The sequence below is a fragment of the Melozone crissalis genome, unplaced genomic scaffold, assembly GCF_028551555.1.
Source record: "Melozone crissalis strain CALT ecotype California unplaced genomic scaffold, PUWL_Pcris_2 ptg000005l_1, whole genome shotgun sequence".
NCBI lineage: Eukaryota > Metazoa > Chordata > Aves > Passeriformes > Passerellidae > Melozone > Melozone crissalis.
Window position 1 is genome coordinate 59,000,716 of NW_026535783.1, and position 24,710 is coordinate 59,025,425.

General features: G+C 39.3%; 1 protein-coding gene across 1 annotated transcript; it reads right to left on the reverse strand.

Annotated features, from left to right (window-relative positions):
• Window positions 1–18,614: 18,614 nt before the first annotated feature.
• FST (follistatin) lies at window positions 18,615–24,255 on the reverse strand. Its single transcript, XM_054286584.1, has 6 exons — window positions 24,174–24,255; window positions 21,956–22,147; window positions 21,333–21,551; window positions 20,763–20,987; window positions 19,497–19,727; window positions 18,615–18,776 (listed from the first exon to the last, which is right to left on the reverse strand). Exons 1-6 carry the CDS (start codon window positions 24,253–24,255, stop codon window positions 18,694–18,696), a joined length of 1,032 nt encoding a protein of 343 aa, XP_054142559.1. The 3' UTR covers window positions 18,615–18,693.
• Between the last annotated feature and the right edge of the window lie 455 nt (window positions 24,256–24,710).

The following is a 24,710-nucleotide window of genomic DNA, read 5'->3' on the forward strand; positions in this document are numbered from 1 at the left end:
TTCTCTGTTGCTAAGTGTTATAGAAGTTTTTACCTGACATTTTGCATAGAACCCTGAGTTCAGATGATGAGATTTTAGAGGCTTTCTGAAATACTACATGGTATTAGTATAAAAAAACCCCTGACTTAAACTGGTTAATGTGGAATAAAAGAATTTTAAATCTCTGTTCTGTAATATTGCTGGAAACACTATATTTTATAATAATATGTAGAGTGGAGCAGAAGTCCCATTTTTCTGAGCTCTGTTTCTCTTTCATGCAAAATTAGGAAATGTTTCTTGATATATTGGTGAAAAGTAATAATTTATTTATATCTATGAGATATATATTCTATTAATATATACTATAGAGCTATATCTAGTTTTGTATCTATTAATATACATTCTATATTTCGTATATCCCTTATATCTATAAGATTTATATGTAAAAGATTTTGATTCTTTATAAAAATGGGAATCATAAGTAAACTAAATAAATACCTGCATTTGAAAATTTAGGAAAATAAATTATGAGGAATTTTACTTTGTTAATTATTAATTTATTTAAAGGTACAGAATTGTATTGAAACCAACATTTTTAATCTAATTTGTGACTTCATTTTCTTTCCTTTACTCTGGGTAATTTAAAGCTATTCTCTTACTGATCTGATCGTCATTTGGATGCATGAATTCATTTTATACTCACTTTTTTGCAAGAGTACTGTTAAAAGTACCACCGCTCTGTGAGAAATTTGATCACTGCAGATAGTCTCTCCCTTCAACTTGCCTATTTATTGAATGGAATCAACTACAGGTAGATACTGAATAGCTCCAGCTGCTTTGAAAAAAGAGGCTTTTGAATGTTTTCACCAAAACCAGTTGTATTCAACACAAGGAAAACCCACGGAAATAAATTCATATTTCATCTGAAACAGAGACTGTTATACACAAATAGGTCTTTTCAACTCAATTCAGTGTCCCTGTTGAGTTTAGCTTTAACTAATCTGGATGGCAAAATCAGTCATACTTGTGCCTTTTGAGTCAGATAATAACATGTCAAGATTTAATTGGAGAGCTCAAACTCATCCATTTGTTCTTAAAGCAAGGCTCTTTCATGAAAACGGTATGATCATTACTTTTTTTCTTCCTGCTCTCCACTGACACAGTTAAGCATTTAGTAGATTAATTGGCTTGTGAATTTACCTCTTACTAGTTCTTTTCTTATGGTATCAATTTATTAATTATCACTTTCCTTACCTTTCTTCCCATGCTTTTTCTGGCCTCTAACTCTTACACTAGCAATTTTCTTCCTTTGAGTAATTATTTTTTAAAAATTCATTTTGGAGAGATTATCCTATTCCATGAGGAAAGCAGAAACAAGTGTAAAGGAGAGACAGTTCACCAAAAAGATTTGTAATCCCTCTTGTGCCTCTGTAGTCTTCATGTCAGTTTGGGAAGTATCATTAAAGCTCCCCTTCTTTCAGACTTCTTTTTTCATGTATTTTCCATTTTATATCAATGAAGGGCTGTGAAAAGCAGACAGAAAGCTGTAATTTTAAATATTTAAAAATTATGATTTAAGTTAAATATTCTCCCCATCTGAAATAACAGGCTAAATACTACTGTAGCTCTCATATTTCTTTCTTTTTACTTTATTTACCATGTCACACAGTGGAGACTCTTCCTCATTTTCTATTTTCCTCATAAAAAGATAAAGAGTAGTAGTATTATAGGAAGGTAATAAATTCCCTGTTCACATGTACGTGTCAGCGATCACAGAAATTGTGACTTAAATGACAGATACAATAAGTGTTCTTCAGGGTCTTTTGTTAGTTTAGATTTAGGTCACAAAGTGTATTTCCCAGCCTGTCGTTCTAAGAGGAGCCAGTCTCACAACATAAACATTGTTTTACTTTTTCATAACACAGGTTTTGTAGCAGCATTGAATTAAGAGTTTTCAGAACTTTTGCAATGCTCCTAACAATCCTTTTTAAGACATAAAGATTAATTTTTAAACAGTACTTTTCCTGCTCAAATCCTCTGCCCATGTTTCCATATGGTTTCATTTTAATGCCTGTTAATCCATACTATTATTGCTTGCCTCCTTTTACTGGAATTCACTGGAGGAAAGTGCTATTAGGGTTTTCCTTTTTGAAGAGGAGGGTAGTTGTTCTGAAAAGAGAGTGCAAGATGAAATAAAAGAGTACATTTATGAACAAAATGGACATAATAATAAAGGTTTTCCATTGAATCTCTGTGGTCTAGAGAGGACCACTGGCATTCTGAATGATAACAAAGGCTCCCAGAAAAAATATTAAGACATTAGCAAAATTTTCAAATTTCATCTTATGTCTTATATTTCTAATTCAGATGATTCTTAGAAATGGCAAAAAAATTATATCTGTTCACAAAGATTATTTTAGTTGATATGTGTAACAACTGTTTAAGTAGTATCTGACAGCAAACAATTTGAAGGAAGTCCTTTAGCCTCGTATTTGGTTATTCAATATTTATTCAGTATTCCTAATTTATATTAACTTTTTTATATTACCATGTTGAAAACCAAATGCATTTTAACAGATATTAATGTAAAATACTTTGTAATATTGCCTCATATATGTTTAAAATCAAGATCTGTTTTTGACATTGATATTATATAGAGTCCTTCATGCATTCAATTGAGCTATTCATAGCCCTAAAGAAACTTGGAATGTGCTAATATACTTCACTGAATTGAGGCCTCTAATTCCAATGACCTAAAAAACCCCTTCAAAACACAAGGAAACAACTGCAAAAAAAAAAAATACAACTTTCAGAAGAAAATATAAATAAAACTTGCCATATTTTATATATTGGAAAAAACAAATGCAAACTTTTTCAGTCTCTTGAAATATCCGCTTTATTGACAAAGTTGCAATTTGCACTTTGGAAAACAATTAGATTCCTAAAGTGAAAATAGAGAAGGAGTTTTCCCTTTTCTTAGTTTTCTGTCTTTAGGAACACAGACGACAATGTGGAAGCATGCTTTCACATGTTTCTGAATTTCAATTTTTAGGGATATTCTTGGAAAAATTGCAACTTATGAAGTCCATACACCACATTCACAATTTCTGTAGTTTTAGAATGAGCAATGTTTGATTTTCCAGAAGGAAAATTATATATCTGGTAAACCCCTACAACCTTCTATATTGGTACTAACCTTTGTTTAATTGTTCCCAATTTGCTACAAAATGGAGGGGAGAGGAGCAGGGTGGATTTCAGGAATGCTTATATAAATTATTTTGAATTTTGCATTGATTAATTATCTTTATGACCTTCTTCATCACCACACCTTTTAGTCTTTAAGGTCTCCCCGCAAAGGCCAAGCCAGTGGTTTCTTTCATGTACTTATTCTGTTTTGGCTGTTGTCTCATCAGGTTAAAACTTTATATCACTGCTTGGATTTCTGTGTTCAACTTCTTTCCTGGAATGCTTTAAAGGTTTTGCTGTGATAGCTTCTCAACATGAAAAACTGGAACAAGAAAATAAATTTTAATATAAAGTTGTTTAATGCAGGTTATCCTCCTTGTAAATCACATTTTTGGAAATAGTGTCAAAATGTTTTGGTCATTTTAACCTAGAGTATATAGGATTAAAAAGAATCTTTTGGCACACCCAATCTCCTCCTACTTTAGGCAACTGTATTACATAACTTTTTTGATAAACTTCTGTCTTAAGATGATCTGGACTTATTTTGCCACTTTGCTTCTTACAGAAGTCTGTTCAAGATCTTCATTGCTCTTTGTATCTTGTCCTGTGATTGGGTTTGTCTTGAAGTTTGTTCATATCACACTGTTGTCTTGTATCACTTTTAGTTGTTCCTCACCTGCAGTCTCATTCTTTTGTCTGTTTTCACTAGCCAATTAATCATGGTCATGTAATTCTTTCTGGGTTGTATCTGTGTCTCTGTCTGTAGTACTAGCATGTATCCTAACGTTTACTGTGAGCATCTGTTTACTTGGATTTTGTTTCAAGGTAAAGTCGACAAATATATTAAACAAGATGGTTAAGAAGCACTCAGATGGGATATTTTATTTCTTGGTACCACTTTTGACTATTGCATTTTCCCTCCATTTGTCTTTTTTTTTTTTTTCCCTTACCTGCCTTATCATCTTTCCAGTAATCCCCACCTTCTTCTAGCCAACTACGAATTTCCCTTGTGGAGTCATGGCATGATTTTTGCTGATGCCCAAGTGAATTATCTCTTTAATTTCCTTTTTGAGAAAATATGTTGTTTATTTTAAAATGTGTGCAATGCTATGTCTGATCAGAGGTTGTCATTATAAATAATAATCTTATCTATAGGGAAGTCTCATGGAAGCTTTTTCACCCAGGTCTTAAAGACCAAGAATTACAAGGTAGAGATATTCCAGAATGTCATTCACTTCTTCCCTTGCTATGTCAACCAGCTGAAAGCTGTAAGTCAGAAACTAAAATTTGCTTATTGATGGAAAAATGCGACATTGGGATTTCTGAAGCTGTAAGTACCAGTGAAAGTTTAAATGCTTTGATGTAAAAATAAGGTCCAAACACAGACTTTCTAGGGAATGTTTTTATTGGAAGTTGGTTCTAGTCTAATCCAACTTCTTGGGTTTGTATTACTCATTCCCTTTTTCACAATTCACCAAGTCATGCTTTTTTCTGGCATCCTCCTTTTTATAGCAAAAGTAGGTGGAGAGGAGTCAGTAGAAAGGAATCACAAAAGGTCCTTTTATTTCCCTATCATCCCATGTAAATATTTGGAGGAAAATTGTATTTCTTTGTAGTATTGTAGGTGTTGATGTCCCATTCACCAGTTCCTGATGATAGGTTTCCAGAGTTAGAATACAATTGCCATGTAACCTGTCCAAGAAGGACTTGAAGACCACTTAAAAACTTTACAGCAGCTAAAACGCTACAGAATTATGGTTTTTGAGTGCAAACTACAACCCCTACTCAAACTACTACTGTTAACTAGCAGGATGGTTATAGTAAGCTTTCAGAACTTCCATCTATTTGGTCTTAATTTCTACGTATTTTTTAAAATATGTGTGACTTTTTTTTTAATTTAAAGATCATAATTTCTAGGGATGTATATGATTTCCATAGTAAAGTACTTCTTGACAGTATCTTTTAAAGGTATACAAGCAGTCTAGATACCTTGATGGAAATAAAGAGGGTGTTAAAAAAAGGCAATTGGCCCACAAATCCTTGTGTCTACAAGAAAATGGAACAGTCTTCTCTTCCTCCATGCATGGGCCAAGCAAGCTAGATCAAAACTTAATTTTAAGGTAAGATATTTTCTTGACAGGTAAGATAATTTCTTGACAGATTTCTTCAGTTGCGGTTAAGTCTGCTGGATTAATTAATGGATCTTAGCAAACTGCCTTCCTAAAATTAGCCTCAGAAATGCAACTATTTTGCAAGTAACTCTTTTGTAGTTTTCTCGTGTCTTTCTAATTGGTGACCTTTATATTTCTAAAGTTGGGATTTCACCTTTGCCAAGGCTGATTGCTCACTTCCTTTGCAGTGCAAATCCTAAGTTAAAGCCATCAAAGTGGTAGTGGCTGAGACTCTCAAACAGTTCTACCCAAGACAGAATGTTCTTCCAAGAGAAAAATTAGAGAGCTTATCTTATTGCAAGAGAACGGATTTTCAGTAAAACACCAGGCTTTGTGCACACAAAGGGACTACATCTTTCACAAGTGGAGGACTAATACTGCACAGAGTTCCTGGGCTGACCCAGATGCTCAAATCAGGTGCAGATTTCTCCAGCTGGCATTGAAGTGAAGACTCCAAAGCTGTAGCTTCACTAATTTCTGTTTTGTTTGGGTTCTTTTTACCTCAGTGAATCAACTACTTCCTGCTAACTAAGCCTGCAAAATCCTAATGAAGACAATGCAATTATCATACTACTCTGAAGTAGCAAGGCAGTAGCTTTGACTCTGCTTAGCTACTTGTGTAAAACTAGAGGGCTTTTTTTCCACAAGGATGCTCCAAGCAGGTAGCTTTTAATCAATTTTGTGCTGGAAAACGACCTTTATGGAATTAAGGGGAAAAAAAAGGCACATAAGCATCTGTGATTTAGCTCCTTTTATTTGTTTCCTAGGACTAGTAGTCCATCTATTTTAGCATTATCCAAAGCTATTTTAATTCACTTTGTCATGCATTCTTCCTTTTTTTTTCTTTCTTTTTCTATTTTGATATTTGCTTTAACCTTGACAAAATTTCTGTAATCTTTTCTAAAATAGAGCTTCATTATTTATTTTTGCTCAGGAAGTTGGATAACCTGTTTTCATGCAGACAGATCAGTGACACACAAGAAAGGAAATGTGAATTATCTGCCCACATCCCATAGTGTAGATAGCATCTCAGACTGAGCTATACACCTGGAATATTCCTAGTAATATCAAGAAGCCATGAGGTGTGTCCAATAGCACTTCATTTCTTCTCATTCCTTGCTTCAGTCTGTCTAGCTATGTTTGTGCAGACAGTAGCTCTTTAATTTAAGGATGAAAGAAATTATTCTAAGCAATTTTTTACTGAAAGTGCTTTGCTCTTGAAGTAACATGTTGATTCCACGTACCATTGAGACTGTTCATTACTCAGAATATCAAGACAGAATTGCCTAATAAGAGGAGCATAAGACATGATGATTTACATAGCTCAGTTGAACTTCAGAGTTTGCATTTCTGAGCAGGAGAAAACGCCAAGATTCCATAAGGCAACTACTTATTCCAAATCTGGCATTTCTCCTATTCAGAAACACAGATTGTGAAGTTCACTGAAGTTACTGAAATCAATCAATTTTTTACTGAGTATTTTAATAACAAGCACATTTTCTGTTTATTAGTGTTTTGCTTGTATACTGTTTGCATATTAAGATATTAATTTAATATATTCACTTAACTGCTGTCTCTTTCCTGATTCTCCAAGAGAAATCCCTGTGGTACATTTAAAGGAGTAAGGAACATATTCAGGTTGATACACGCTTGCCTTTGCTGGAAAATTAAGATGAATATCATGCACAGCTCATTTGTGGCTTTGTCTTATGTCATTCCATCAGTTGCAAGTTATACAAGTAATTTCTAGAACCATATAAATGAGGTGTTTCACACAGACAGTGTGTAAACCTGACCTGAATGCTGTATGTCTGTGAATGAATAAAATGGGCTCTTCTTTGAAGCCAAAGCCTGTGTCTATTTGGCTTTTCCTCCTGACTGTATTAACTGTATTCTTATTGGGGATGATCCTTGGCCTGTGCAGACCCTGGAAATGCAATTTTGGATTGTGGAAGAGAGGTAGTTGGCCTGAGCCAAAAGTAAACCAGGATCCTTGATAAATTCACGGTACACTCTCACATCTATGCTGTGACCCTGCTGAGCTTATCAATACAGTATTACCAGGTTCTGTTGTATCCCTGCCTGCCTTAGGATACTATCCAGGGTCCCTTTCTGGCTCTTAAGCCCCAGCACAACTCTTTGTACTGAACTCAGTGGCTTAGGGATATGTGCCTTCACATAAGTGGTAGAAGGGCAAAACCACCTCCTTCCTCTGCCTAGATTTACTTAGCGGCAGCAGTGCTGCTTTGCAACCTGGGGAGAGGAAAAAATAAATGTAATGGTGGATCTGTCAGACCTTCCTCATGAGCAGCAGTTGTTACACGCCCTCTACTTTGTTGAGCCACTTGTTCTCCCATTGGAGGCTTTAAACAAAGATCTCAGCTGTGATTTGCAGGGTTTGTGAAACCCACAGAAACTTTGAGGATTCAGTGCACAATCTGCCTGAGACAAGACAGCACAGCAAGTGATTTTATGTGCAAATAGTGACATTCATTTGGTTTCAATATCCAGATAGTTTGTGCAAGCATTTTTCTATGAGTTACTGAAAAACTGATTTTAAATAATTTAATTTCATTAGAAAAGATGAAGATTTCACAGTGACAGACATATTCAACTCTCCTTCTGGGGATCACATATGTCAAAATATTGTGTTGTTTGGGGGTTTTTTTGTTATTAGCATCATCAGAATAAAGAGTGAGAACATAGGTTTTGGGCTTGAAACATGCTGTTGAATATTTTACAAGACTGTAATAAAAATTATTTGGTATGTTCTTATATGATTTGCTACTGCAGTGAAAAACAGCTATTAAAACTGTTTATAAGCAGCTGTGGCTACTTGCCCCTGCAAAAAGCAAATCCTAAATAACAATTTGGTTTCTGTGGTACTTCCAAAAATGGTGTGTTCCAGTCTGGCCTATACAGATAGATGGATTTTACTGACATTACTATATTTCCTAGCAATGGAATTTAATGGGTTTTTTTGGTCATGAGTACTGTCCTTTACATTACCTTTCCAAAGATGCAGGTATGCTGACATTCTTGATGAAGATACGACTCTTGCTTCACTGCCAAAACCAGGATATACCTTTAAAACACATTTAAGCTAGAATTACCATTTCTAGGTGAGGATAATGATTTGCCCTATGTGGGACTAATTAAAAGAGGTGTTCTTAAACACAGATAAGACTTTGGTTTCGTAGGACATAGTTCTGAATAAATAAAATCCTCTCTGCTTGGCAGCAGCCTTGTTGACTCTTAATGACTTTATCATGTTTTCCAATGTTTGTTTTTGTTTTGTTTCTTAAAATCCCCAAGTTCTTGCATAACATGATTGCTTCATAGAAGCCTATATTTCTAGTATCTGTAGTTGTGGAGAAAAAGCTTGAAAATATAATATTATTGTACAATCTCCACTTCTAATGAAGGAAATGGAAGGATCTGAAATGTGCAGTTTTTTAAAAATATGGTAAGCTTTAAATGAAGTTCCTTTTTTTTTGAAATCTACCATTTTTAGTTTTAATTAGAATGGCTTCTATAAATTTTATTTGCCTCAGTTAATTTCAAATGTTTGGATCTCAGTTGCCAAAATGTTCAGACAAAGCTTAAAAATGTAATTTTTAATAGGGTTGCATACATTAGAAGAGTATGGTTTTCAGATTTGGAGACTTCTGCTCAATATTGTAGCTGTTTTCTCTTTGGAAACTGATTTCATAAGTGTGCTTGTCTTTCTAAGATGTGCTTTGGGAACTAAAACTTGGGAGTTGAACTTTGTGCAGATACTGGTTATTAACATTTCAAGAAGTGTAGATTTGGAATAAATTTCACAAGCACAAGATACCCCACCATTTTGTGAAAATAAACAGTGTCCATGAGCCTCCTCAGATGTAGTATCAAGAAGGGTCTTTTTGCCTCTCTGTGACTGTACGCATCTGTTAATTCAGAGATTTAAATGTGAAATCCAGCACTCAGGGACACCAGGTGGATATCTGATAGTCTCTGAGGAGTTTGTGGGAATTTGTGCTTCACAAACAATTCTATGGATTATTCACAGCCATGCCTTTTTCCCTGCTCATGACATAAAAAATATGGATGAAATATTTGTATCAATAATTAATCCTGGTATAAATCAACACAAGTGACTAATGAATAAGAAAGAGAGACATGTTGCTGCCAAAAATAATCTGTTAATGCCTCTTCACTTACTGAAATGGCATGGTGCGTATCGCAATTGTTCTTACTGACTACAGAATACTTCTCTAGGTGAAAGTCAGAAATATTACCCAGCTCCACAGTGAAAGCTGCATTCCTGGCACAGTATAATTTTAGGTTGAAATAAATGTGCATAGAGCATGACAAATAAGAAGATGCGACTCATTATGTCTACTTTCCATGACTATTCAAAAGTACTTACATGACTTAAAAGCCTAAGGGCTCAATTCACTTGTCCACACATAGGAATCTTTTTCTATTCAAAACTCATTGGCATATCAAAGCTCCCTTGTGGGGTGTCAGAAATTACACTGGAGCTATTTGGGCTGGATTCAATCTTAGGATGCTCTTGAAAAAGATATCTGTGCCACTTCTTCTAAGGAATGTCAGACTTCAGGCTGGTTATCCCTTTCTATTGAGTATTTTTCTTAATATAGTAACTCTTTTCTTAGCCAACATACTTGTTCTTTGCCCAAAGATTAAATAAGTGGTGAGAGACATGTTCCCTGGTAACAAAGCAGAGTTCAACAAAACCCAAAGACTTTAGTGCATGCCACAATGATGACCTGGTGGTGTAATCATATTCTGAAAAATGGCAAAAGTGGGAGTGATTTCTTCTGGCCAAGGATTGTGAGAGAAGGGCTCTAGTATGTAGATTGTAGCTACTAATGGATATTTCAAAGAAAATGGTGGATGTGTCTTTACTGTGTTATGGGCCTTTTCTTTTCAAGATGTAACACTCAAAATTCTGAATGTAATTCTAAAATCTCTCTTCATGTACCTGAGACATTTACTTGAATCTGGCAATAAATCAGTCAGAAATGAGGCTTAACTCTGAAAAATATAGGCCCTGGTAAAACCTTTGTCCCTCAGCAGTGATTGAACATACCGTTCATGTAGGGGTCTCACCTAGTAGCACAACATCAGTGCTTCCCAAAGTTTTCCCTTAGCAACCCTACTTCCAGGGTCACAACCCCACTTTCATTTTCACTTCCAGACTTTTGGGCCCCAAGTGGGATCATGACCCTAACTTGGGAACTGCTCTATAACACATTGAAAAAATTAACATACCAGCCAGTAAATACATCAGCAAAACAAGCCCATCCAGTCTGCCCAAGACCCTGCTTGTCTGCCATCCCTAGGGGCCTTACCTATTAAACCTGGGGTTTCAAAACCATGTATCTACTTTTGAGCTCAGATACTGATTTGTGTATGTGTTATCATTGTCTTGTAGTCTTCCTTAGTGCTATTTAGCTGAGCATGGTGTTGACAAATATGTGCTAACACTTCTGAAAATATGACCTCCTTTTTCTTGCTCATTCATATGTTGGAGGTGCTGCTTAGATTTATTATTTGCACATAACAGAGTTCACAGTTATTGTGTGTCAGAAACAAGATCTGGAGAGTCTACTGTTCCCACAGCTGGAGCAACACATACACATCTGGTAAAACTGCCTCTTAAATTGTATTGTCCTTAGCAATTAATCACTTACACTGTATTCTATTGATTCTCCTCCTCCTTAACTCCTACTGGTCTTTACCTTCTTCTCTTTTCTTTTTCCTCATCTGTCTTCTGCTCTCTGTTTCTTAGGAGTCTCACATTTCATTTTTTAGCATCTTGTTCAGAAGTGCTGGGTTTGGATGTGGACATGCAAAATTTTCTCCTTGTCTTGCAGAACATTCAACCACTACATTTCAAAGAGCTTTGCACCGGTTGTGAAAACACACAGGTTAATTAAAATCTCAATATCTGCCTTTTACAGCAGAGAGATTATAACACAAGGTCCATTACCCACAGTCACCAAAAAGTCAGTGGCAGAGAAAAACATGGATCTCCCATTCCATGTGGAATCCCATGGTGGACTCCAAGCAACATGGTTAGCACAAGGTATACCAGTAGATGGCACTTCAGCGTTCATAGCGTTGCTCATGCATCTGAGGGTCTGCTACAACTGGACTTCACATGCAACTTTTAGCACAATTTTATTTCTTTTTGCTTTTGTGGTCTTTTTCCTTGTAGCTTTGCTCTGCCATCGTCTTTTTTTTTTTTTTTTTTTCATTCACCTTGCTGTGACACTTACCTGTTACTTCTTCATTTCTCTCAATTTTTTTTATATTTGCTATGTCTGATTCAAAAAAGAATAAAAAACCCACCTCCCACCAAAAAAAAAACCCAAAAACAAAACAAACAAATTAAAAACCACCACAAAAATTCCCAAAAAAACCCACCAAAAAACCACCAAAGAAACACCAAAGAAAGAAAATCAAATCTTAGAAAAGAAAGATGACTCACTGGTTTTTGGTTTGGTTTTTTTTTTCAGAAAGAGATATCTAGATCCTGACTATTTCATTACTAAGGAGAATTGGGTGGTGGTGAGTGGAAGCAGTAAGGTTAGCTCTCAGATGTTCTGACAACTCAGCATGTATTTTTTTGCCATGTGAGGTGAAGACCTCTCTGCTAACTTGCAGTGTTATCTGCGAAGCACTACATGTACTCAACTCTGCATGTTAGACTACCCTTGCTGCACACAATCTGCGGCTACACACTTCAGGTTCCAGCTTTTTTTCCAGATAGAAAATGAGCATTTTGTTTGGGCTCCTGTTGTGGGCTGTGGCTGGGTTTTGCCCCATCAGCTCGTGTGGTGCTGCTCGCCACGTTGCTGACAGTGGCAAGTGCCTCTCAATTAAAGCTGAAGTTCCATCAGAGCCTGTAAGTGGGGAATGCTGGGGAGATTAATAAATGAATTGTCGCAGCTTTTGCTGGGTTGAGAAGTACACAAACTCTAGAGTTTGTGCGCAGTTTAAATTTGGAGCTCCAGCCCTGTATATTTATGGGGATGAGCTCAATCCCTTCTTCTTTCTCATAAAAAGAATGAAAATTAGTTTCTTTAAGGTTGAAGTCCAAATGTGGAAACACTCATTATTTGTATATCTTTAATGTCATGCATTTTAGGCTTTTGCAGTTTGGGTGGAGTCACCATTTGAAACAAGGATTTGAATTGATCTGACTAAACCACTGTAGGTGGGAAAAGATTATGGAAAACATCCCTGAAGAGTTTTATTTACTTGCTCCAGCTGGTATTATCTATTATATTTCCAAGTGTCTTGTCTTGGGCTTGGCTTTTCTTTGGCTTTCCTTGCTGTCTTGACCAATCTAGCTCATACTAGTTATTGTTTCTTTGAGAATTATTGTCACTACTAAAAAAAAATAAATTGTAAATCTGAACAATAGCAGAATTTTAAACTGCATGTTAACTGTTTCTCTCGTTTGACAACTGCATCCTAGATATGTGGTGATATGGTTGCTCCTTCAAGGTTTCTTGAGGGAATTATTTCTTTTCAACTGGATATTCCTTTCTGATTTTGGAGTCTGCATGACTTGGATGTAGGTAGGCATGTCTTTTCATACTATGGTAGGATAATCCAACTTGGAAGGGTTGTCAGGAGATCATCTGCTGGATTGTACTAATGTGGAAAAAAGTTTTTCCTTAAACCCTGCATGAACTTCTCCTATTCAAGGTTATGCACACCTTGTCCTGCTGCATGTGCTGCTACAGAAAGCCTGGCTCTGACCACACCATGACCTGACTGTAGGTGGAAAAGGCTGATCTGAGGTGCTTGCTTTCTGCAGACAGAAGCAGCTCCATTGCTCAGACTGCGCTAGCAGGGCCAGTGCCCCAATCCCTGGGACACTGCAGAGCTCACTTCTCATCAGTGCAACCTCTGTCTCCATTATCCAATGAGTTGCATAATCGCCTATCTCTCTTATCTATGTAGTTTGCCCTGTGACCTTTTTTAGCAATGCTTCTAGCTCAGAAATAAGATGGAAGCACATTTTGGTACCTTTGGTGGCCACCCACCAACATCAGCCTTGTAGTTCTGGGTGCCTCTTAAAATATGAAGGTAATTTGAAATTAATATAAATGCATTTCATGAAGCTCAGCAGAAAATTATAGAAGCACTGTTACCTGAGTAAGAATACTTCAAATTGCTAAGGGATCTTGGAAAATTTATTAAAACTGTTCTTCTTATGTAAAACATTTTGCATATAACCATGATACATTGGGTAATAATGATTTTTTAAAAAATATTGCTCTTGCTGTGGATCTCTAAAATGCAATTAAATATACCACTTAATTGCTAATTCATTTTAAAATAGTCGAACATTTTGAAATATTCTATTTTCTATATTTAATAGTTCAAAAATATTTTAAAACTGAAGGCTAAAATTTGGATCTGGAATATGCATGGGAAGGAAGGAAGTGGCGGAAGGAAGGAAGTGGCGGAAGGAAGTGGCGGAAGGAAGGAAGGAAGGAAGGAAGGAAGGAAGGAAGGAAGGAAGGAAGGAAGGAAGGAAGGAAGGAAGGAAGTGGCGGAAGGAAGTGGCGGAAGGAAGGAAGTGGCGGAAGGAAGGAAGTGGCGGAAGGAAGGAAGGAAGTGGAGGAAGGAAGGAAGTGGCGGAAGGAAGGAAGTGGCGGAAGTGGCGGAAGGAAGGAAGGAAGGAAGGAAGGAAGGAAGGAAGGAAGGAAGGAAGGAAGGAAATGAAAGAAATAGCAGCTGTTTAAAATTTGTAGAGAGGCTTGGAATGTAGCCTTATTTGATGTGTATTGCAGGGAGAAGGAAGCAAAGATGTAAAGCTGCAAAAGAGGTCTATAATACTGTTGTTAAGTCCCTCAGAAGAATGCAGCTATCAGTAATGCATTTGAGTGTGACCAAAATTGAGTACACTCTTTTGCCTGTGTTGCACAGACAAATACATTTGGGATCCAGGGCTTTAGAGGCAATATTCATATTGTTCAAATGCCTCAAGCTGAGTCTCTTACAATTAAGGTGATTTTACTTTAGTGCCAGAATGTGGGGTTCTGTTTTCAAACACATGCACTCTGCTCCAAATTACTTTGCTTGCATTTGTGAATGGAGTTCACAGACCTGGGATTCAGTTCAAAAGAATACTCCATGGTGATCCAGGAGTTTCAGAAATGTAATTTACAGCAAGGGGAATATGTATGCCAGGCAATAAAAGAACACTGAAGAGAAAGATGTTTCTGAAAATTTATTTCTCTTCTGGTTTTAGGAACTTGTCCTCATGGCTTCAGAACTTCTTATGTCTTTCTGTACTTAAACATCCAGACATCTTTTTTCTTCATTTAAACAACAGCCAGGGTAGCCTGTGCATTAAGAGAAGAAGCAAAACAAAACATAGCAAGACAAATACACACACATGCATGCACACACACAACCCCCCCTTCTGAGGAAATAAAAATCACATTTCCATTTCCCAAAAACTTCCCCATGTACAAGCCTTGAAGAGAGGAAGAAAAAAGTAAAGCCTCTCACTCCTACTGTAACTATGACTCAATGTTGAAAAATATTTGAGATTTGTAGTCTTGATTTGAGATTTGTAATCTTTAAGCAGAGAGTTAAACATGATTTCATAGCTCAAGGATGGAGACACATACCTGCTGGGGGAAGGAGGAAGGTACGCAACCTAGATTCTGGCTCCTGCTTTAAGCACTATTTATGCATGTTACTCAATTACAAATGCAAAATGTGTAGGCAGCCCCTGGGGCAATAACCCAGGACTTCCTCTTGAAAAGGAGCACTCTTAGGGTTGCAAATTATCCTCTCTCAATGGATCTTGCTTCCTGTCCAATACAGAAGTATGGCTTCGGCAGGCATGACAGACAGTTCTCCGGCCTGAGCTTCACCTTGAGTTGCTGCTGGATGCACTCTTGGGAGATGTGGGAAAGATTTCAGAAAGAGACTGGCAGTGAACCTGCATCTCCCAATTCAAGAACAAGTGCCTTATCTACAAGTATGATATTATGTAAAATATTGGCTATGGTGCTTCCACAACCTCTGGAGACGTGTTTCTGGGAGAAAGTCTCTGGGGCTGTTGTGATTCATGACAAGGCTGGTCTATGGTAGGCATGCTCAGAAGATGCTTACTTCAGAAGCCTCTCAGGATATGCCACACCTGTACATGACAATCAGGCTTTGGTGCAAAGTAGGTTTCAAGACTTTCAGCTGTACAGAAATAGCAGTAGCAATGAGAGATGCAGTTTCAGAACTTTTAAATAATTTGATCAGCAAAAACCTGAGGTAGTATTGTGTGGCCATTTAGCATACATGTACTTGTATAAATATTTCTTGGAATTTTTGTTTCTTTTTTGAATTTGTCCATTGCTGGTGTTCTCCAAGGTATTTTGTGAACTAGCAGCAGGACATAAAACTAGAACCCAGAAATCCTGCTCTGCTACAGTCTCTCTATAAGATATGTAAATATATTTACAATTAAAACCAGTATTTTAATGTTGCTGTTTTGTTGGGAATGAAGTAGCTGGCACCTAACTGAATATAGAAAAAATCTTCTCTCATAGTCTATCTATTAAACAGGTTGTTTCTCTGTCATTGACATGTTCCTTGAGTGGCTTTCCAATAGATTCTTTTTCCATATCTTTGTTCTCCTGGCCCCTGTTCTCTTTTATTTTGGGTTCTATTCCCTCAGGAGACCAAAATCCTGCTCCCTTTACTCTACTCACCATGTACTTCCTTCCAAAGAGACTATTTGTCTAAATGAGGTAACAGGAGGTAACATGAGGTAACAGAAGGGCAAATATTTTTGCTGTTACTGTGAATACAATATTATAAATTCATGCTTGTAGTTTTTATATATTCAGAGATGAATAAATTATGTTTGCTTTGGATAATGATAAACAATTAATTACAAACTAGAATCTTATATACAGTAGAAAATATGCAGAAGACTATAGCAGGAAATTCTTCAAATATTTATATTTAAGTTAAAAGGGTAAATCAGACCTCAGTCTAGAAAAGTACTTAAAATACTGTTGAATAATATGCATAAATAAATTTTTATGTTTTATGTAATAGGATAGAGAAATTTTTGTAAGTAGGGCCTTACTTGTGATAACAACATGACCAGGTGGCACTGAACAGGATTTTGGTTCCTGCTGTACTTATGCAGGTTACCTTTCCTCAACTGACTGCAGTAGTAGCCAATCTCAAGTGTCCAGTCTCAATATAGGTTGACCAAAAAAGAATTTCTGAATCAAATTTCCTCTTGGTAGAAAAATAATTTCCAAGTGATAGAGTGCTCTCAGATTGTTTGTTAGATTTCTTTTTATTTCCTTTGCTGTTTATTACACATCTTAAATTTGAACAAGTAAATCCTGCTTTGCTTTTTAATATTGATCATCTAAATGGATAGATGACCAAATCTATCCATTTAGATGACCAATAGATAAAAATGATAGATGACCAATAGATAAAAATCCAAACACATATTTGAATACTCCTAGAAATATGGAAGTAAAAGATGTCTAAAAAAGTGTGGGACAGCAAAGGGAAGGGATGGCATCCACAGGGGACCTGGACAGGCTTGAGAGGTGGGACCCTGCAAACCTCAGGGAGCTCAGCAAGGCCAAGGGCAAGGTCCTGCACCTGCATTGGGCAATCCCAGGCACACCCACAGGCTGGGCAGAGAAGTGATCGAGAGCAGCCCCATGAGGAAGGACTTGGGGGTGGTGGCTGATGAAAAACTCACCATGAGCCAGCAGTGAGTGCTCCCAGCCCAGAAAGCCACGGGAATCCTGGGCTGCATCCAAAGCAGCATTGGCCAGCAGATGAGAGAGGAGTTCTACCCCTAACTAGATGTTAGGAACAAATTCTTTGAGGGTGGTGGAATACTGGAACAGTTGCCCAAAGAAGCTCTGGATGCCTTATCCCTGGCAGTGTTCAAGGCCAGATTGGACGGGGCACTGAGCAACCTGGTCTAGTGAAAGATGTCCCTGCACATGGTAGGGGAGTTGAAACTAGACAGTCTTAGGTCTGTTCTAACCCAAAACATTTTGTGATTCTATGAAATTACAGACTTCCTGTTAAGAGGATTGAGAGTGAAAAAAAAAGAACCAATCTCTTCTATCACTGTGCTTAATCAGTAATGAACTGGGGACATTGTTCACATCTGAAAAGAGGGTTTCTTATATCAATGTGGGCTGAGAGCCTTGGCCTTAAGTGGTGTCGCATGGTGCAAAAGAATCCAGAGGACCAAAACCATTCAGAATGAAAGACTGAGGACTGCCTCTAGGGAAAATTCCACTTTTTATTTTTTTTTTCACTCATCATTTATTTACAAATACACATTATAACTTTTATATACATTGCACATTTACATGGTAGAAAAGTACAAAACTATATATTTAAATGAATTTATATTTAACTCGCCATGTTTGAAAATATAAAATTGCATCAGAAAAAAAGTATTATGAAAAGCAAGAAACTTGAACTGATAAAGCTTTGATATAACTTTTAGCAACACATCGATTGGGAAAGAGAATTTTGAAAGTAGTACTGCAAGACCATCTTAAAGGAAACACCTGATAAAAGACTTATGCATGTGACAAAAAACTGAAACAATAAAAATAAAATAAAACCTTTTATTCTTATTACAGTTAGGCCTGTAGATGTTATCCAACTTCACAATCCAATTTCTTTGGGTTCAAAATTTGTATAGTACAGTATAAACTCTCAAAACACTGACATCATTTCAGTACACAATGTCATGAGAAGTAGAGAAGATGAAGTGTAAGAAGTTTCCTTAAAGATTGCCTCACTGCACCTTGACAGTATACTTTAGTCAGTTACAATGCCTTTTGGTCAGTCAAGATTCCTTGTAAACAAAAACACAGGGATCTTTTACGTACAGAACCGGCAAAAAGAAAATCCAATAAATAAGTGTAACAGAAACTGACATGCAAGTTTTTTAAAGTGGAAAAGAGTTAACATCACTGAAACAAAGAGATGAGATCATGTGGGTAGGCTCTAAGGAATGGACTTTTATAGTTTGCAAGAAAACAGAAAAGCTTTACTTTACAAGCAAGAGACCTCACAATAAATAACACTGCTCTTCCCGTAACGAATAAATTTCTTCAAAAAACAAGGTGTACGGTCAACCAGACATTTTATGTATAAATTATAAAACATGACACAGTATAAATAAATGTCTACGAGACTCAACTATATGTATACTTTTTTTTTTTTCTCCCCAAAATAAATAAGCATACACTTATTTACAGTACGGACATTGATTTTGTGCCCAATGGCTGTTTCAATAGTGATGGAGGTTTTACCAATCTAGAATGGAAGATATAGGAAAGCTGTAGTCCTGGTCTTCATCTTCCTCTTCATCCTCTGGGTCTTCATTAATTGCTATATGGGGGAATACAGGGGAGCTGTTGTTTAAATAAGGACAACAACAGCGCAGAAGCAGCTCAGTGCATGTTTTGAAAGCCCTCTGAACAGCCACAATACAGCGTTGCATTTTATGCGACTTGTAGTGAGATGCTCTTTGGCATCTGCTGTTATGCAATAAGGTTTTTTTACACATAATCTATGAAGTCATAACTGCAGAAAGTTCTGAAGAATCAATGGCTCAGGTTTTATTGGCAGATTCCTGAAATCAAATAAAAAGCGCTCTGGTGTTTTAGTTTAATTGCTTTGTGTCCTTCATTCAGAGTTAGTAGAGGCAACTGTGCTAAACCAGGTGCCACGTACTACCTTTAGGCTTGTTCTTTTGGACCGAGTTAAGAGTTTATCCAGGTGTTAATAAAGCAATCAGCAAAGCACACGAGAGCAGACAAAGTACAAAAAAAGTCACTAGAATTACACTCCTCGGGCAACCCCTTTCTGATAGAATGGCTTGTCCTTGGAACATCCCCAAAAAACTCCAACTTGAAGGCCAGCTCGTTGTTGGAGATCTATTGCATTTTATCAGCAACCAAAGTGTGTGCGTGAAAGATAGATACTTATATTCTACTGTACCTTGAATCAATAAATCAATCTTTCTTATGTTTAAAGGTGTAAGTCTTCATTACCTAGGTATCGCCTTCAGAAGCCTTAAGTGTCTGCAGAGTTAAAAATCTCACTTACAGTTGCAAGATCCAGAGTGCTTAACTTCTAGAAGCACACCCATGGAGCAAGCTGCCTCTTTCATGGCACACTCGCTTGGGTAAGTTGTGTTATCGCTGGCACACACTGCTTCTTCTGACTTGCTTTCAGGGCACAGCTCATCACAGAGGGCGCACCGACCTCTGCCAACCTTAAAATCCCACAAGCATTTCTTCCCAGCACTGCATTGAATATCTTCACAGGACTTGGCTTCTAAAAATACACACAGAATACTAGAGGTAAGTGAAAAGACAAAGCAAAAAGCAAAGCAAAGACAAGCAACCCCCAAAACCTCCCTTTCCCCTGTGAACTGTGAAGAAAGAAAGCTCAGATATAGTAGATGTGATCTTACTTGCTGATTTTGCTCAAGCAAGTATTCCCTTGGACAACAGTGCCTGTCTATATGTGGGGGAGGAAAGACAGCTGTGCCAGCAAAGCTTGGCCCTGGGAATACAGAATTACATTTGCCTATTGTACATGACTTTCCTGCTCCATTTAATGTCAGTGGAAATTTGGCTCCCCAAATTAGGGGTAAATGCAGGATTTGTCAACAGGTCCAGCATTTCTAAATCTATTATTTTTAAGCTAACCCACAGACAGCAGTTAGACAATTACAAGATTTGAATGGGAATTCACCTCAACCTATGCAAACTTAAAGCAACCTGAGACTCCCCCAAATTCCCCCAGCAGTTTTGGGGAGCAGAGGCTGCCCTGCAGGTGCTTCTTCATAATACACTGTGCTATCAATCCTTTCTGGAATCACTTCTAACACAGATTGTCAGGTTGCACAGAAATTATTTGCCTATCTTCACCCACCGTCTCCAAAGCCCACAATTATTTCTAAAGAGGAAAAAGTGATCAGATGTTTTCAATTAAGTTAACGTAGTCTTTGCCAAGACCACTTGAAGACAATTGTTTCCAGGAATACAGACCCATTGAATATGGTGACCTTATTACATTGTAACCATCTGATCATCTATTTCAGGGAGGCTATTTCTCCACTGGATACTAATGTCAGCACTCACAGCCATAGCAGGATCAGGCCCTCTTCTTCCTCACGCCTACTGCAATCTTTTCCAGGACTAAGTTCACCCCAGGCTCTCCTCTTCTGGGAGGGGAGCACTGGCCCAAGCTGCTGACGTCTCCTTCCCCAGCACTAACTACATCCCTCCAGTTACACAGCCTGGGTACTCTGAAAGAGGTGATCGAGGAAGCCCTCCATACTCGGTCTCCTCCAAAGATACTTACTGACGCATTTTCCTTCGTAGGCTAATCCAATGGATCTTCCCAGGAGGCAGGTAGCTTTCCTCAGGTGGCAGGCACTGGCATAAGTTATGCCGTCATTCCCGCAGAGATACTGTTCAGGGGAGGTAGGCTCTGGACAAATGCGGTTACACGTCACGCAGTAGGCATTGTTGGTTTGGTCAACCACACATGTGGAGCTGCCTGGGCATAAGACATCCCTGCAGGTCTCTGAAATACAGACAGAAACACACTGGTTAGTAGAAGATACCAGGATCCCCGTGAGGAGCATGTAAATGACAACAGGAACAAATGACCACATAAAAGCCTTCAGCAGCTCTCCTCGTTTAAGGACTGCTGGAGGATGCCTTCATATCTCAGGGCAGCTGTGTGAGCACAAGTGCTGCCAGACTATGGGGAGCTCTCAGTTCAGCTACATCCTTGTCTACTGAGCATGGTCTAGTTACTGTCCCCCAGCCTGGTTCGTGTGAGGAAGTACATCCAAAAACTCGTCCCTACTCTTAGACAGACACCCTTTGGCATTTGAGGGAGACTGGATTAGATTTGCAAACCTACTTTTGCATTTGCCCTGATACTGGACTTCAAGTTCGGGCTGTTCTTTACATCTGGCTTTGAGAAGGGCGCACTCGTTCCTGTAGGTTTTCCCATCTAAGCCACACACGGGGCCCTTCCAAGTGATATTAGAGCAATCCGGAGCACAAACACACCGAGGTTTGTTCTTCTTGTTCATTTTACATTTCTTCCCGGGTCCACAGTCCACATTCTCGCATGTTTCTGATGGAAGGAAAGAGGCACCACTTTAGTACCAAGCGTGCAGAAGAGACCTGGTGTCAAAACTGCTTAAAGAAAAAAAGATACCGTGAACCCAGAGCACAGAGCAACAACACCGTTCCCTCCCGTTCCAGGACACGCCGCTCGAGGTAAATTCCCTCCGCCAGTGAAGGCAGTGGGCAGAGAGGGTGTCTCCCCTCCTCTTCGTGATGTGCAAGGCGCGGGCAGAAATGGGGGTCCCCCCCGCGATCCCGGGGCTGGGACGAGACGTCCCTCAAAACCCCGACGAGGAAGGAAGCGGGAGGACAGCGCTGCCCCCCTGCAACTCCCGCCCGCTCCTCCTCCCGCCGCCCAGGCCCTGCCGGAGCCGCTCCTCGGCGGGGAGCAGCTCGCCAGCACCCCCTCACCTTTGCACGGGATGCAGTTTGGGGCTCCCCCATTAAAAATCATCCACTTGAAAAGCGTGTTGTCGTTGACGTCCTCCGCCGTCCAGGACGTGGTCAGGCGGCCGCTCTTGCAGCACTCCTCCTTGCTGAGGTCGGTTTTGTAGAGGACCTGGCAGCGCCCGTTCCGCGCCTGCCGGAGCCAGCAGTTCCCAGCTGTGGGGCGGGGGGCGGGGGGGACACCCAGACGGATCAGTGGCGGCCACCAGTGACCCAGACACAGCACGTGCGCCTTGCCGTGACTTTTACTAGACTGTTTCCTTTTATTTGTCCCGTTTCATAACCCGCAGCTACTACGGCCCATTTGGAAGCGCAGTTTAGAAAACAAACAAACCCTCCCCCCCCCCCCCCCCCCACAAACCCCAAACCCAACCAAACAAAAAAATCCTCCCCAAAACCACAAAAGAACTAAAAAACCGAAACCAAGAAAACAAAACAAAATCCAAAACAAAACAAAACAAAACAAAATGAACGAAAGAGAAGACCCAACCAAAACAGAGCGAGAGTTTTTTGGGAGGTATTTATTCCATATGTAGAGCAGAAGGAGCACTGCCGGCACGTGACAGAGGCTTGAAAAGGATGTGCATTTAAAAGGGAATAAAAAGAAAATCGCGCTTGCAAATTCCTTCCTCCTCCCCCTGCCCTCTCCTCCTCACCGCGGCTGCACAGCAGCATTGTTTTAGTGCCGCACAGTTTCACTCCCAGCCCATTTTGCAATCTGCACGAATTGGGAACATTTGCTGTTAGCGAAGTCTTTCGAAATCGCCACATTTTGCTGTTTCTATTAACAAATGTCTCCTTCACTAAAATAATTCAGCAGAGTTCCAAAAAAAGTGAGTAAAATACATAAAATACAGGGACACTTATAGTAGGGGGTCCCTATAGAGTTTTAAAAATCGATCAAGCTGGAAAAGTTATAGGTGCCATCTCTCCTGCAAACATTTCAGAGGAAAGCACACTATCCTTACACCGGATAGAGTGGGTCTTCTTGGGGTTATTTTTTGCCTTTTTTTTCCCCCTCTAGTATCCCTGTTATTTGTGGAGTCAAGCCAAGAACATTAGTCCAAGCAACTCCCCCTTTTTTTAGCTGAAGCATTTTAGTTGAGATGAGTCTCTCGTGAATAACCAATGTGACTTCTCCAGCAACTCAATACCAATTGATTCTGCTGCTAATCCAGCCGGGGCTCGATCCTGCCTCCTTACTCCGACGGCAATGTACCGCAGCGAGGGGCCGGGATCGGCCAGCGGAGATGTTGCTGGGCGCGGGGCAAGACCCCCCTCGCCCCCCTCCCAAAAAAAAAAAAAAAAAATCGCTGAACACACAATTCCCTTATTAAAAAAAAAAAAAAAAAAAGTTTTGTGTCTTACAGTTGCCTACGTTAGATTGACTTATATCTATATCAGTACTGGGGAAGGGAAAAAGAAAAGAAAAAAATTATAAAAGAAGCAATGGCAAGACGTCCAGGTTGTGGCTGGAACATGGTCAAGAAAAGGGGAAAAACCCCCAAACTAAAGATCAATATTCCCTTGTGTCGAAAGAGGGCTCTTAAGAGTTGTCAATATCAGGTTGGGGTTTGTTTTGTTCGCAGGAAAAAGAAAAAAACCCAACCACCAACTTATTTAAGCATACTCTTCAGTGCAGTAGAATTTACAACGCTAATATTTACTCAGACACACACCCCCCCCCCAAAAAAAAAAAAAAAAAAGAGCAGGGAGGAGGAGGAGGATATTCCAATATTAAAGTCAGTAAAATAACCACTTATTGGTTTCTAAAAATGTCAGTTGTAATCGTGGAGTTCTCCATCACCACCTCTCCTTCAGTCAGTCAGGAGAGATAAAAATCTGAACTAAATTACCAACAAACTTTGTGCATTCATTCGGCAGCCGAGACTGGGAAAGTTCCCTCACGATGCTGCTCTTCATTCATGCTGCATAATAACAATAAAAAACAAGAAACATCCTATCTGTTCTCTGTGCCTTTGCAGAGCAGTGCGAAGATCCGATCAAAAAGGGATCTAAATGACACCTCTGCACCTCGCTACAAAGCCCACAGTTAACTTCTGTTCTCCTGGACCTTGGAGAGAGGCGTTTAACACCGCAAGCAAACTAAACCGTGCCCGAAAGACAGAAAACATTAGAAATAATATAGAAACGTATCTGCGAATAAACAGTCTGGTCTTACCCTGCACTGTGTGATCTTCCATGAAGTGGCACAGAAACATCAGGATTAAGAGCATGCCCGGGTGGATTCTCTGATTTAACATCCTCAGTATAGCAGGGAGTGAGAGAGACGCAGAGACAGCGTGAGGGGGAGTAGGGAGAGGGAGCGAGCACTAGCCAGCCTGCTTATGATCGCTCTATTGAATGAACGTCAGGCTCTGAATGCAGTCTCTCTTTAAATCTATACGGGGGTCCTAGCTGTCTGCGGTGGGCGGTCTCCTAATGTGTGTGTGTGTCTGTTCGGGGGTGGGGAGATTTAAAAAGTTCAGTGTGAATCAGGTGACATTTTCCACCTTCTGGAAACCCTCTCCAATTATCCGCTCTAGGTGCACGCACACACAGGCGCGCACCCGCGCAGCCCTGAGCGGCGGCGCCGCCGGCGGGGGCAGCGGCGGAGCGGCCCCGGCCCCGGCCCCGCCGCGGAGCCGCCGCGGCCGCGCAAGCGCCACGGGGGGCTGGAGACCCGCGGGGGTCGCGCCGCCCCAGGGGCGCTCCGGCG

What these genes read in the sequence shown, in the direction of transcription:
- FST (XM_054286584.1), bottom strand. Translation starts at nt 24,255, where the DNA reads ATGTTAAATCAGAGAATCCACCCGGGCATGCTCTTAATCCTGATGTTT. An exon ending in GGAAGATCACACAGTGCAGG is followed by an intron (nt 22,148 to 24,173) that starts GTAAGACCAGAC and finishes CCCGCCCCACAG; the next exon opens with CTGGGAACTGCTGGCTCCGG. An exon ending in AAACTGCATCCCGTGCAAAG is followed by an intron (nt 21,552 to 21,955) that starts GTGAGGGGGTGC and finishes TCCTTCCATCAG; the next exon opens with AAACATGCGAGAATGTGGAC.